Source organism: Mus pahari, chromosome 3, assembly GCF_900095145.1.
Source record: "Mus pahari chromosome 3, PAHARI_EIJ_v1.1, whole genome shotgun sequence".
Taxonomy (NCBI): domain Eukaryota; kingdom Metazoa; phylum Chordata; class Mammalia; order Rodentia; family Muridae; genus Mus; species Mus pahari.
Window position 1 is genome coordinate 105,248,102 of NC_034592.1, and position 14,937 is coordinate 105,263,038.

At 43.6% G+C, this 14,937-nt stretch overlaps 1 protein-coding gene across 4 annotated transcripts in view; it reads right to left on the reverse strand.

Moving 5' to 3' along the window:
* Window positions 1–7,086, reverse strand: part of Frmd5 (FERM domain containing 5) — a 262,448-nt gene extending 255,362 nt beyond the window's left edge. For 2 of the 4 annotated variants that reach the window (XM_021191990.2, XM_021191988.2), the window contains exon 1: window positions 6,759–7,086. In XM_021191990.2, coding sequence (XP_021047649.1) covers window positions 6,759–6,860 — 102 coding nt within the window. In that variant the 5' untranslated portion in view covers window positions 6,861–7,086. The remainder of the gene's footprint in view (window positions 1–6,758) is intronic. The other 2 variants (XM_029535891.1, XM_029535890.1) reach the window with 1 other exon arrangement.
* Between the last annotated feature and the right edge of the window lie 7,851 nt (window positions 7,087–14,937).

Sequence of the window (14,937 nt, forward strand, 5' to 3'; positions counted from 1 at the left end):
TAGAAATAAAAAGGCATTTCAGCTGGTAAAAGACAATTGCACCAGTTTACACTGTCAGACACTGACAGCAGTGAGGGTCAGGTGAGGGAAGAAGCCCATGATTCACATCAGGGGATCAGTCTCAGAGAAACTGGAGTTCAATAGCTCAGCAAGCAAGGGCATGCCATGCAAGCACCAGGACCTGAGTTTGAATCCCTAGCACCCACATAAAAAGCTGGGCATGACAGCATGAGCCTGGAAAGGCGGAGACAGGATTCCCAGAGCTCACTGGCCAATCAGTCTAGATAAATTGGTGAGCTCCAAGTTTAAAGAGTGATCCTATGTCAAGAAACAAAGTGGAACAATTAAGGACTTTAACTTCAATCTATGCACTCGAGCATGCATATACAAGGGTACACACATAGTGGACGGAGCAAGGGTCAGTGTGGGTGGGATTCTATTTTCCTTAGTCCATCTTTGACTCTCCCTATATTTAAGGTACTTGTATTGATCACCAAAGTCCAGAGTTTTAATGAAATAGAAGACCCGTTGTAGTGCCAGAATGGACATATGACTAGGTATTTTTGCATTCAGGGGTATACTAACCCAGCAACATGGGGGTGAAATGGCTTAGAACCGCTCAAATTGTTCAGCTGCAAAAAAGTCAAAACAAACAAAAATCACAAAGATGATTGAATGTGATGGTTCAAAACCAGAAAACCAGAGGGACAGTGACTGTCCCAGGTCACCAGACTGGTCATCACTACTGCTCCCTGAGCACCACACAAACGAGCAAGCTGCAAGGTGTTGTCAATCCTCGTCAAGTTCCTCTGTGTCACATGAGCCCTGGCAAGGCCAGAGAAGAGTGGCCCACGGGCAACTGCTCCATGAAGCAGGGTTAGCTAGTTCAGACAGCATGTTATACACGAGGCTGTCTGTCAAAGATTATTCACCTTGAAATAATCCTTACTAGAGACAGCTGGACAGCAAGGTTCACTTGGAGGTCTATATCCTATTCTGGATAGTGCTGATGTTAGGGATCATAGTCCAAGAGCTTTATGCAGCTATGAAGGATGCTACATTCAAAATACTAATGTTGGCAGGCCACCCAAGTTCCATGAAGCACTTACGGTACAGTATTCATTTAGCATAGACTCTTTATATTTTATATATTGGATGGAAAAAAAACTGGCAAAAACAAAAACTGAAGGATAAGAGAAAAAAAGATGTTTACAGGGCTCTGTGAATTCAACACAGAACAATCGAAGAGTTATCAGAGATAACAAAGATCACATAAATATCACATTTGCATGCGTCTCCTTCTCACCTGGGAAGAGTCCTTCAGAGAAAATTGGTTTGGGAGAGATGGACTAAGATGAAAAGAGTTATAGAGTTGCAAGGTGTTTATTGTTTTCAGGTACGTGACATTTTGGGGTATCACCGCTACAGTCATATGTCACAAATCAAAACAGTTGTTTTGATGTTTTGTTTTCTGTTTTGTTTTGTTTTGACCTAGAACTCTATAGTCCTTAAGCTAGGTGCTGTAAATGTTGGGCTCATGATTTACAGCTTGCTCCCACTCCATCCTTCATAAGTTCTCAAGTATGATTTGCCATCAACATCTTTTTTATTATTTCAGTACAGCAACTTAATGTCTTGCTTCTGGTATGGCATTACATATGTCAAACCTGTGTATAAACCACTGAAAATCTCTAACAAAAATGTCTGTTTGCCCAGCGTAGCAGCCGCTCACCTATCATCCCAGCACTTGGGAGGCAGAGGCAGGTGGCTCTCTGGGAATTCAAGGTCAGCCTGGTCTACACAATGAGTCCCAGAGCAGTCAAAACTACATAATAGTCTATCTCAAAAACAAACAAACAAACAAACAAACAAACAAAAGCCTATTTTTAACGTCTGATGCTATGATAAACAAGTCTCTCGGTAATGAAGTAAACTCAACATTTCATGTTCTCTTGTTACATGGTTTGCTGAATTGCCTCATCTAGCACATTCATGCCAAGCGTTAATAGAATGCAAATTCGTACAAATACCCGTAAGTAAAATCTGTTGTGGTGAATGGTTTTGGACCCCAAGTGCCACTGACACCCCACAGGCAGAAAGAAGAATGAAAAGACAATAATGTATCTAGAATTTACTTTCTGTGCCAAGAAGATATATTTTATAAAATATCTAATTAGTTTTATACAATATTGAATACTGAAGTCAAGAAGCAATACAAGTGCTTTTAGGATTCTGGGAGACTAATTTTGTAGTTATCTTAATTTCAAGAGCTAGAGACTAGCTGGCTTTTATTGTAACAGAGATCCTGAGACAGCATAATTACCTGTTCACTAATTTTTTTAGAAAAAAAATCAATATTCATGAAAATACAACAGCTTTGTGTTTTCTCTGTGAATAAAATTATCCTAATTTTCTATGAACATTCCTTCTGCATTAATGAAACCAAAGGATCAACTTACAAAATAGGAAGCAGAAATTCTTAGAAAAGGCAAACCATAGTCCAGGAGAAGGCCTCTTCCTAAAGCAAAGACCCAGGGAAGACAGGGGAAGAGAAATGAGACCTCCGGACTTTATTTTATTAATGGGGCCAGGGGTGTCAGACGACAGCTTGTAGGTGTTGGTTTTCTCCTTCTACCATGTGGACACCTAGAATCCAACTCGGGTCACCAGCCTTGGCAGCAAGCACCTTTACCTGCAGAGCCATCTCACCAGCCCAAGTTCTTACGGTTTAAAGAAAGGCTCTAATAAAAAGTTAAACTACCCCAGGATGGAATTTTACAACTTCATTGAGACTAATTAGAAATCATGTAAGACAATTTATTATTTAATCTGACTTATTTTCCTAAAAAAAAAAAAAAAAAACTAAGTTTTTCCCAATTCTACTTTGTGCTTAGATGTCCCTCGTTTAAAAAATTTTTTTTCAACTCATTTTTTTTGTTATGAAATAACATTATATTTCCATTATATAGATGAGGAAAGTAAGGTAGAAAGTTAGGAAGGAGTCAGAATAGGGAGTAAACAAGAGTAAGAATGAGAGTACATTGGTTTAAATACAGTAAAGCCACCTACTAACAGTAAGTAAATCCCTTTGACCTCTGGGACCTGTCTTTTCATCTATAAAACAGAAGCCATACTACCCACCTCTTTCCTGTGAGGCACAAACAGTGTCTAACGGAATGCTCGGTGCATAATTAGCCATTCAGCACAGGGCCCACCCACCAGCCCACCATGCCATTTTCTTCATTTGGTACAATGGCTATATAATCAATCCATAATGCCATTGTGAGGGAAATGAAGTACAGCCTGTGAATGCAGAGGTCCCTGGCAAGCCCAGTACTCTGCTTGTTTGTTCTCTTGTTCCCTCACTCCTGGTCTCAAAATGACTAGCTGAGCCACAATCAAATGCAAACACTGGCCCCTTAGTAGAACTGCTTCTGCACACACGGCTTATTTATAACACTAACGGAACAATCTGCTTAACCTGACTGCTTAATCTGTATTTAAATATGTCCCAAACAAAATCTAACTCATTTCTATGATGGCTTTATAATTCAGTTATCACCTCCAAAATATTATAAGTCTTTTGAAAAGACTTATTTGTCCAAAAGATATTGCTACTATAATGTCTGCAATATATCCTTAATAATACATAAACTATTAATACATAATACATAAACATAATACATAAGCATGTCTAGACATTTGTATTATCCCATTAAGGTTGACTTCAAAGATACTAGTTAGTCTTTTCATTTTTCACTTTTTCTATCTTCTCTCAAATAAAAGTCGGGTAGTAAATGTGGTAAATGAATATAGATTTGCATAGATAAAAACAGAAGCCTGAGAAATGTGGATCAGACTTGGATGTATGAGGCAATGACCTTCAAAACTGGCTATTAGCACTGTTCTTCACAGGGGAACAATTACACTACAATCCTCCTAGGTATACTTTCATTTCTCCTGATCTACGAACGCATTTCCATATCAGAAAGGATAAAAGAGGAGGCTGGTGACTGGGAGAACCTTCTTTGCAAAGATAGAAGGCATTCTGGTTACCTTAATAATTACATCCTAAAGGCCAGCTCACTGTAACTGCATTATGAAATGCCGCTAAACCAATACCTTGACAGAACTGCCTTATGACTGAAATTTACCAAACATGGCTTTCAAGACACCAACCGATGATACATTTCTAATTCTGTATTGCCCTACACGGTCTCTGGTTATTTCAAAAGCCATAAAAATGTTTCTAAAATTGACACCGTATCTAAATGAAAGTGTAACATTTTAAGGAAAAAGGCATGCAAATCATCCCCAAGAGACTTAATATACAGTATTGCCATTCTCAAAGTATTAAGAATAATGTTTAGCTAAATAGGGAGCCCACGCCTCCCTTCCATATTAAAAACTGTACCGAGTGTTTAACAAGCGAGCACATGTGGGCACACACATATGGGCACACACACAACACACAGTAGAAATATAAAAAGGAAAAGTTGCTAAGAAAAGCTCAATCTCTAAATGCTTTGTTTAAAAAACTGCATATAAAAATATTAGAATCATATACTGTCTTTTTTCGAACCTTTTCTCCTAAGGGTAAAAACAAAAGCAAAGCAACATCTAAATAGTAATGTAAAAAAAGGGCAAATGTGCTACAATTCCTCCGATTCAGAGACTCCACCAAGCCACCATGTACAATGGTTAAGACATCTAGACTGTACATGGGAGCCATGATTCTTATAACATTACATTATAAAAGCAACAAAAAATAAACACAAACACAGTAGAATATAGTAAGCATTACTCTGATAAGTCCAACTGAACTTTAAAGCATTCTTTTTTTTCTCGACGACAATAAGAACCATCACCAATTACAATATTAATCAATCAACCTCATCTGCTCGAGGAAGAATAAAAAGTTGCCTTTCCTGAGACCTAAAACCACAAGGTAATCAAACATTTTTAGAGGAGTGGTGTTTCATTTGTACTCTATACCTTGGCAAAAGTTAATGATCTACTAAGAAATTTTATGTCACTATATATACTACAAACATATTCTTAAAATTTATGAAACCTAAACCTCACACTGCCCTCGGCAGGCTATTTTACACATTTGTTAAATTTTTATGCCTTTTTTTTTAAGCCAAGACTTTTAAAGCTCTTGACAATGTACTCAAACTGAGAAGGTGTCAATTCCATGCTTTCTCCTCCTCCATTAAAACAAAACGGGAGGGGGAGGTACATAGAAACAATGACACCATAGAAACAAAAAGTAGCAAGCCACTATGGAGTTGGGAAATAATACATACCATCTCTCCATCACCGTTAACTACAAAAACCCTTTCATTTCATGGCTCGCATTTTTATGGGCATTTAATCTATATTAAGTAGACTTCAAAAAGAGTCTGTGCTGAATCTCTACTCTCCTGGATCTTTAGCAGGAATCAGCACTTAAGCCCAGGGCTTGGGATGGGGGGTGGGGGGAGGTTCCTGGGGAAGAGGTTGAACTGAGCACAGTCAGCATTAAGAATCTACTCTCTACCCAGGTTCTTTCTCACAAGTCTCTCTCTCTCTCTCTCTCTCTCTCTCTCTCTCTCTCTCTCTCTCTCTCTCTCTCTCTCGGTATTTATTGTGCTCTAAAAGCAAGACGATAGATGATAGACAGACAGACAGACAGAAGATAGATGGGGGCAACCTGAGGGTAAAATCTAGGCAGGCTTCCCCCCCCCACACACACACACACACGCATCTGTGCTTAGAAGCCCCCTCCAGGTTCTTCCAGGAAAGGAAAGGGATCAGGTGAAAACCTTCTGGGTCCATCTCAAATTTTCTTCTCCACAAGGAGCAGTTTTTGGCAGTGAGCGCAGGGTCCTCTGGTTGAAGAACTAAATCTGAGAACATTGTTGGTGTTTTCAACCTCTGACTTTATAAAGGACAGACTGCATTCCTGGGGAAAACCATATTAGACTCCTGACGCGCCCCCAGCAGTAGTGAAGGAACACAAGCAAGGGGTTGTAAAAACCAGGTTCTGAAAGAAATGCTGTGCGGCATTATTGCATTGTTGGCTTTTCCGTAAGTCCCCGACTCTTTCCAGCCACTGCTAACCTCCAAATCGCTGTGACTTGTTGCTAAATCTTTGCCCCCCCGCCCCCCGCCCCCAGAAATAACCAACACGCTGAGATTTGAGGATCAAAAGACAAGGAAGAGAGCTAGATCCTCAAAGCACGGAGGGCTGGGCGCCTTCAATAGGCCACTCTGCATGGGCTGCGCGTTCCGTCTGACTCACAAACGCTCGGGAGAAATTATGACATAAACCTTTATCCTTCCAGGGAGATAAAGGCTGGCTGGCGGGCCTGGCGGGGCCCGGGGAGCCTCAGCCCGCACCCCTCGACGGGGCGGCCCGGGCAGGCGTCTCCCGCCCTACACGCCAAGCTCAGGCTGCCCGCCTAAGGTGCTGCCTATCCGCTGGCTGGAGAAGCCTGAGACCCGGGGTCCCCCGCCCGAGAGGGCACAGAGCAGGAGTTGCAGGTGCGGGACGCGACTCACCCCGCAGGGGCGCGCGGCGCGTGGTACCAGTGCCGGGCTGAGCCCGGGCTGGGATGCCGCGCGCCGGGCAGTGCGGCTGCGGGGCGGACAAAGCGCCGCGCCGGGGTTAGAGCTGGAGCGACCCCGGGCGGCGGACCCCGCCAACTTGGCGGAGTCTGGGGAGCCGGATCCCGCGAGCGGGCGGGCGGGCGGGCGGGCGGCGCGGCGCTGACCTGGATGGTGCAGGTGTACTCGCTGTCGTCCAGCAGCCGCACGGTGCAGCTGTACTCGCGCTCCAGACTCCTGCTGCTGCCGCTCATCAACCTGCTCAGCATCTTCCCGCCCGCTCGCCCGTCCTCGGGAGCGACGCGGCGGCGCTGCGGACTCCTGACCCGTCGCCCCTCAGCGCGGCAGCTCCGCGCCGGCCCTTAGCACCTGCACCATCACCCTGGCCGGATCGCCACGGCTGCCTCCTCCCGCCCTACTCTTCTTCCTTCTCCAGAGCCACCACCGCCTCCCCCAAACCCCAAGCAAGCTGGGTTCTCTCCCGGGCGCCCCACTGCCTGTGCCCAGCTCATGGGGCGGGGCCTAGGTAGGGGGCCAATGGAGGTCAGCGCGGCGGAACCGATTAGCAGGAGGAAGAGCCAATCAAGATGAGGAATGGGGATGATGAGCGGGCGGAGGAAGCAATCATCGCAAAACAGCAGTACTGAGCCCAGTCGGGCCAGCCCCCTAGCGCCCCAAGCCCTGGCTCGCTCCCTTCGCGGGCGGTGGTTGGTAAGGATGCTGTTTGTCCTGGGCCGGGCCATGTGTGGACACTTCACGAGATCGGTGTCTACAACCTGGAGTAACATTTGAGCTGTTTCAGGAGTCAAGTCTTGCACCCTGCAACACCCGGTTCCTGCCCTCTTGGAAGCCAAAGCGAGGAGGCGGCACCTGCAGAAAACAGTCACCCACGATTCCCGACCTGGCGGCTGTCCCCACCTGTGCGCTGCCCTAAGTCAGCTCCGTGGGCCCCTGTGCCTCGAGCACCCTTATTTTGGCTAACATCTGTTTTACAATAGCTATTTACTCTGGTGCAACCACAGAAGCTTGTAAGCGCCCGCGTTTAGCGCTTAGAAAACCCTACGCTCTAACCCTTCTTTATTTTCAGAAGACAAAAGAAGGCTGAGGTGTGCTCCTTAGCTGGGCAGGGAACAGGAACTGGTGGACCTTTCCTTGTACTTTTAGAAAGAATTATTACATCTTCAGACTTCTGCATAAAGCACAATGGTCAGGAGCTGTATTGCACAAAGAACCGAGGGGGGGGGGATTGCCTCCTTTCCTTTGTGTCCTCCCCATCGGCAGACTTAAAAGTTCCTTTCCAGAACTTCACTAAGAAACAGCCACCTTCAAAGATTTTATTAATATTATCAATGTGTGCCTGTGTATGGAATATGAACACTCAGGTACCAAGCACAAGTGTGAAGGTCAGAGGACAACTTTGTGGAATCAGCTCCATCCTCCCACCTTTATGTGGTTTCAGTGATTAAACGGGTGGCCAGACTTGCCTAATAAACTATCCCACTGACTCTACCTTCAAAGATTTCAGTGAAAAGAAATGTTAAATACGAATTAGGTTGGAATAGGGGTGTAACTCAGTGGTAGAGCCCTTTCCTAGCAGGTGACAAAATCCAGCATTGAAACAATGTCAATCCAAAACATTAGTACTGTGAGAAATATATTCATTTAAAATAATGAATTATTAATTTCTCATTACATGTATGCTCATACTATATCAGCATAACACATAACCCCTATAGTAAACTAAAACCCCCTATAGTAAACTAAAACCCCCTATAGTAAACTAAAACCCCCTATAGTAAACTAAAAAAAAACTCTGACCGTTTTTTGAGGGTCTGTGGGGGTGGGGTTCAAGACAGGAGCTCACTGTGTAGCTCTGGCTGTACTCAAACTCACTATGTAGAGCAGGCTGGCCTCCAACTCACAGTGATCCTCTTGCCTCTGCCACTACCCCACCCCCACTGAGTGCTGGGGTTAAAGTCATGCACCCCTATACCTGGCCCTATTTTAATTTTAAAATGATTTTGTCTACATGTTTACCTGAATCAAATCCAAGACTTTGCATTTGCCAGTTAAGGATTGGTAGTAGCTCTTATATTGAGCTACATCCCAAACCTTTGCATTTTTGAGACAGAGTTTCATCATGTGGCTCAGATAACCTCAAAATGGATGCCCTTCAAGTTCTTCAGTGTTTGAATTAGAGGTATTTGACCTTAACAGTGTGTTTCGCTAATATCTTTGAATTCCAATACCACTACCACCCCATATCACCTTAGCATTGTGGACTGTTCTTTTGCTGCGTTTAGTAGCCATGGTAAGATGTTCCTCTTTTCAATGCACTCCTGAAATAGTTATGAGACTAAAACCAGTCAAATGCTCTGTCTACTTCACAACCTGAACAGTAGCTGGGACCTGGAATAAAGAAGCAGGCATTCTATAAATGATGAACTGGAATGATCGGTATGCTATTGCACCTACAACTCCAGAAAGATCAATGAAGAAACTAGGAGCTTCAGGAAGGTCTCATAGAGGAGCATAAGCGTTACTGCATTGAAAGGAGAGTCAATTAACTCCAGTCTTGTGTAACTGGGAAAGATGGAAACTTTCAAGCAGGAAGCACTTTTGTCGAAGGCAAAGTTACTATTTGTTATAAAATCTAAAAGAGGAAGGAAAAATATCCAAGAAGCTAGAGGAAACCCATTAGTGTGATGATAGGGCTGTATCTCTAACAGGTTATGCAAATAAGCAGCTGTTAGGATAAAAAGACAAAGCACCATGAATCCAGACAGCCAGGAGGAACTGAATGCACCGAATGCTGTCTCCAAAGTAAGATGGTAAATGCAGTCAAGAAAGGCAAGATGGTGCCTGCTATGCAATGTGTCGAGTAGCATCCCAGCTTAGTCGAAGAAAATCGCTGGCCTCAATTGGAGAGGATGAGCCTAATCAGTAGAGACTTGAGGCCCCAGGGAAGGGGGATGCCTGAGGCTGGGGGAGGCACCTTCTCAGAGGCGAAGGGGAGGGGGAATGGGATGAAGAACAGTGGGAGGGGGACTGGGAAGAGGGACAATACCTGGAATATAAATAAATGATTTTTTTAAAGGAAAAAGAAAAAAGAAAATCTCCCCAGGTCAAGATTCACCCATCATTGTGCATATGATGTATCTGCAAGCTGTCCTTTCCTCTTGGATACAGAGCAGAGCGTGGTAAACAACGCAATACAAGAGTCTAGTGCATGCCTCTAAAAATGAGCAGAAGTTCAGGGGAGACTAGAAAGATGGGGTTCCCATAAAGTAGAACTGAAAAAAAAAATTACTGTGCTTGATTTTTCGCAAGCTTATTGAACCCAGAACAGAGAAGGATTGTTCATTAAAAGGTGGGGATGAGGCTGGGGATGGAGTTCGGTTGGTAGAGGGCCTGCTCAACTTACATAAAACTCTGAGTCCTATTCCATAACCACATAGAATAGGGTGTGTTGGTGTACAGCTATGGTCTCAGCACTCAGGACGTAGAGGCAAAAGAATCAAAGTTCAAGGTCACCCTTCTGCTACAAAGTGGAGTCCAGGCCAGCCTATGCCAAGAACTTGTCTCAAGAAAACAAAAACACAAGGCTTCTTGTGCCTTTGAGAACCACAGAGGTGTGCTTTCATGTCTTCAAGTATAAGGAAGCTATATTTAAAACAAAATTGCAAATGACAATGGTTGAGAGCCCCACCTTCCAACTTACCAGGATGCTAGCTCACTTCTCTATTGTGAAGGGGCCCCCAGGTATCCCCGTTTCATTTCTGGTTTCCTGACAAAACCAACATAGGAAGTTTATTTTCATTTTGATTCCAGGTTACAGTCCATCATAGTGAGGGAGCCAAAGCAACAGGAACTTGAAGCAGCCACTCATACCCACAGTCCGAGCAGAGAGAATGAGTTCTTGCATGCTGGTACTCAACTCACCTTCTCTTTTATACACTCCAAGACCTGAACACAAGGAGTTTACCTTGTACCTCCCACAGATGTGCAGGTCTTCCCACTTCTATTCACCTAATGAAGACAACCCCGTACAGATATGCTCACAGTCAGATATCACCTAATGAAGACAACCCCGTACAGATATGCTCACAGTCAGATATCACCTAATGAAGACAACCCCGTACAGATATGCTCACAGTCAGATATAGACAGGTCCTCACTGAGTCTTCTCCGGTGACTCTAGATTGTGTCAAATTAACATTTAAAACTAACAATCATGTCAGGGAGGTACCAGCTCCCAGATATGCCTGAAATGTCCTGATGACTTCAGATGCCCTGCTAGACTCCAGCCTGGACCGAATTGTGCTAGGTTTTGGCAGGAAAGAGCATCACCTGTTTTTGTTTTTCTTTAATTTGACTCTCTGGTTTTTTGATACATAGCTCTGACTGTCTGGGTACTTACTGTATAAGTCTGTCAAGCAGGCCTTGAACTTACAGAGATCCATTTGTTTCTGCTCCAAATGCTGGGATTAAAGGCACATGACACCACACCCATAGTATTGCCTTTTCTTTACCAGAACATCACTAACTCTGGTCCTTCTCATCAAAGTCTCTCTATAGCACACAGTGTAATATCCAAAATGAATTCAAGACCACCTAGTACCTTNCCCCTTCGAAAAGGACTTTTCAAACTACTAGCAGGCCAAGTGTAGAGCCAGATAAGGAGGCTGGCTGACTAAACAAATGTAAAAACATAGTCTTAGCAGTCAAAATGATTAAGCCTGCAGCTGCCAAAATAATATTAGCTGTTCTCTGAGAAATAACCATAACAAAAATAACAGTTCTCAGAAGAATTCCCCTACCCCCGCCCCACACTGAATTTTGAGAAAAACCACAAACCACCCTGACCTTGTCGATAGCTGTGACGTTAATAGCTGTGACGTTAATAAGTTTGACACATAAGTTCAAAATTCACTATTACTTTGCTGACCAAATCATAATAACCCACCATGAGGGCAAACAAAGTGAGTCACTAGGCCAAAGGTAGTCACTATGCAAACCAACCGATGCCTGAATACTTGCTACATCAATGAGAATAAGCCGGCTACCCTGTTGCTCAAATCTGCCCCTTACAAGGTATAAAAAGTGTGTTCTTTCTTTGTTCTGGGTCTCTCCTCTGGCCTGCGTGCTGAGAGGAGGGTCCCCAACATGTTAGATCAATAAAAATCCTCATGCGGTTTGCAGCGATGGCGATCTCTGTGGTCTTTGTGAGTGAGGGTCTTTTGACAAACTCCAACAACAGCTCAGACTAAGCTCTGATTTGGGGGGTTGGAGATGTGGCTCATTAGTAGTTTTCTAGCACATGTGAGACTGTGGGTTCTGTCCTGATTACCAGAAGAATAGAAAAGAAAAAAAAATGGGCTATCGTTTCTAACAATATTTTGAAAGGTATGACAGGGCTCTCCTGAAAGGCTTTGTGGATTGTAAGTACAAGTGCCCAAGTTCCCAGACTGGACAGCTTTCTGTCCTCAGCAAAAAATTCCCTGACCATGGTTAGGACATCCTAGTCTAACAACTCTTAGGTTGCAGTGCACTTTTAAGGTCTCATTTTTCTGTCCCAGATACTATCTCTTCCGAGGGCAAGATAGTCTCTTGCCCAAGAGGTGACCTTGACCTCAGAGTCAATGAGACCGCTGCGTTTGTTTTTCTTTTTCTTTTTAAATTTGTTTATTACTCTCTTATACATTATATCCAACCACAGTTCCCTTCCATCCTGTTTTCTTAGTCATTCCCCCAACCCCTTCCACCCCTCCTCTGTTTCCCTTCAGAAAAGGCCAGGCCTCTCCAGGTTATCAGCCATACATGGCATGTCAAGTTGCAATAAGATTAAACACCTTCCCTCATATGAAGGCTGGATAAGACAACCCAGTAGGAGGGAAAGGGTCCCATAAGCAGGCAAAAGTGTCATAGACAGTCCCCGCACCCACAGTTAAGAGCTCTGCAAGACCACCAAGCTATACAATTATATAGCATATATGCAGAGGGCCTAAGTCAGACCCATGCAGACTCCCTGATTTTCAGTTCAGTCTCTGTGAGCTCCTATGAGCCCAGGTTACTTGATAGTTGTCCCCTGACATCCACACATGCTCACACACAGGTATCCACACACAAACATACAGTTTAACAACATTTCTTACAAAGACTGTGTTGGTCCAGGAAGAACGTCATCAAAGCCAACCCAGTCCCTTGGTGTAATCATTTCCCCAGCAGACAGTAAAGAGCACATTTATCTTCAATTTCTCGTCCCTCTTACATCCCAGCTTCTGCTTTCCTAAGAACGAGTGCTCAAACAGGGACATTCGCATCTCTCTGTCCTCTAAACCTACCAAGAAGAAAGAAGCAAGCTCTCGTGCTTCCTCTCTTCCCATCCTGTCTACAGGCACCCGGCTCCTGCTCCACACAGAGGTCGGCCCACTCAAATAAAGCATCCTTCTTCTATCTGGAGCATCTGCACTCAGAATAATGGCTGCTTCACATCTTCTGAGTGTGTTAGATTGAGAATCACTTTAATGTGTGTCATTAAGCAATTGATATCATTTTCCCCCCGAGTAAGTATTCTCTGTTGTCAGGACAGAATCCCACCTACAGTTTAAGAGACAGACTTTCCACTTTTCTAGGCCCTTATGGTTTGCAGGTTCCATCTAGGCTCTCTTATACTAAGAATTTCTTCCTTTACATGAAGATGTGCTTTTTATTCAAGAGTATATTTGCTGAACATTTAATGTCAGACACTGTGATAACATTTTTTGAGTACATAAGGCATAGTTCAAATATGAGAAAAGGAAACATAAATCAGGAAGTTCTCAAAGTAGTAGAGAATGTTAGCTGTATATACACTTAGCCAAAACACAACTGCTCATAACGCAGTTAGCACTGAGATGAGATTTGTTGATTTCCAAAGTATGTACAATATATGGAGAATGGAAGCATCACGTTCCAGAGAAAATCCTATCTCAGGAGGGGAAGAAAGTCACACCGTGATCTAAACTTGAGACAGAATGGTTTGTATGCAAAGCATTTGAGTTGGACCCTGAGGAACAGAGAGTCTTGAAGGGTACAGAAAACAAGAGAAGGGTGAGGGGGGAGTGGCAGATCTTTGTTACTCTGTATTGCAAGGTGAGGGATCTCCTGTTTCCCAGGCTGATCTCCAAGACCCTGTCATAGACAATCTTTCCTCAGACTTTGTGCAGCTGGAACTACAGGTGTTTGGCACCGCCCCCGGCAAGTGCGACATCTGAGAACACCATGGGCAAAGATATAAAAGCACAAATGTGTTCACCATACCATGTTCCGAAACCTCAAGCAACCCTGACGGTGTGGGGAGTACAGAGGGTGTTTAGAGGCAGACTTAGTGAGGCTAGATCAGAAAGGACTCCCAGCTATGACTGAACAGGCAGTCAATCAACTTGACAGGATTAAAGACTTAAAGGCTATTTTGGCAAAGAAGTAAGGTGCTGGGTCTGTATTCGTTAGTGGCTACTTTTAGGGCAGTGTAAATAATTAGAATATGAAAAAGATGATTTATTGGAAAAATGAATCGTAAGAACAATACAATGTCTCTAATGAAGCCCCGGAAGCGCCCGCAGTAGCTCTCCAGTTTGTGTGTAAGCCTTTGCGTATTCTCAAATGGTGACGCTTTCTTCCTATTTTTCTAGCTAGTCCTCAGCTATTATTCTAGCAACAAACATAAGTCACTTATTTAAAAGATTTGCCGATCTAAGCATGGTGATCAATGCCCATAAGTTCAATGCTCTGGAGGGCTGAGGTTGGAGGATCACAAGTTTAAGGCCAACCTGGGCTGCATAGTGAGACCTTGACTCAAGAAAATCAAAAATAAAAGGTTACTGATGGTGGACTGTGTTCAAGTGTATTTGAGAGGTGCTGAGAGATTGCAAAGATTAATAATCATCCCTAATTCTCAGAGAATTTGTCATCCCAGGCCATCTGCAAAATTGTTTCAACATTTAGTAAGTGTTCTGTTAATGTAGAGGGATATTCAGCATTCGTGGTTTTATAAAAAGGATAAACACAAAAGACAGCAGAGAGGTGAGAATGAATATGGGTAAAGAGAGCCCATGAAAATGAAGGAAATTGGAGCAGTGTTTCCTGATTCATACCACCAAGAGGCTACCTGCTCACCTATGCACCCTCACCCTCTCTGCAACCCCACTTCCAATTCCTGTGCAACACATAATTTCCCTTTCACTGGGGCTTACAATATTTGCAGCTTTCAGGAACAATATTTCCATTTGTTTTTCAGTGTTACTTACATTCAAATGGATTCATTCAGTGCTTAGCGCCAGGTTTCTATTGTTTCACCATCGCTCG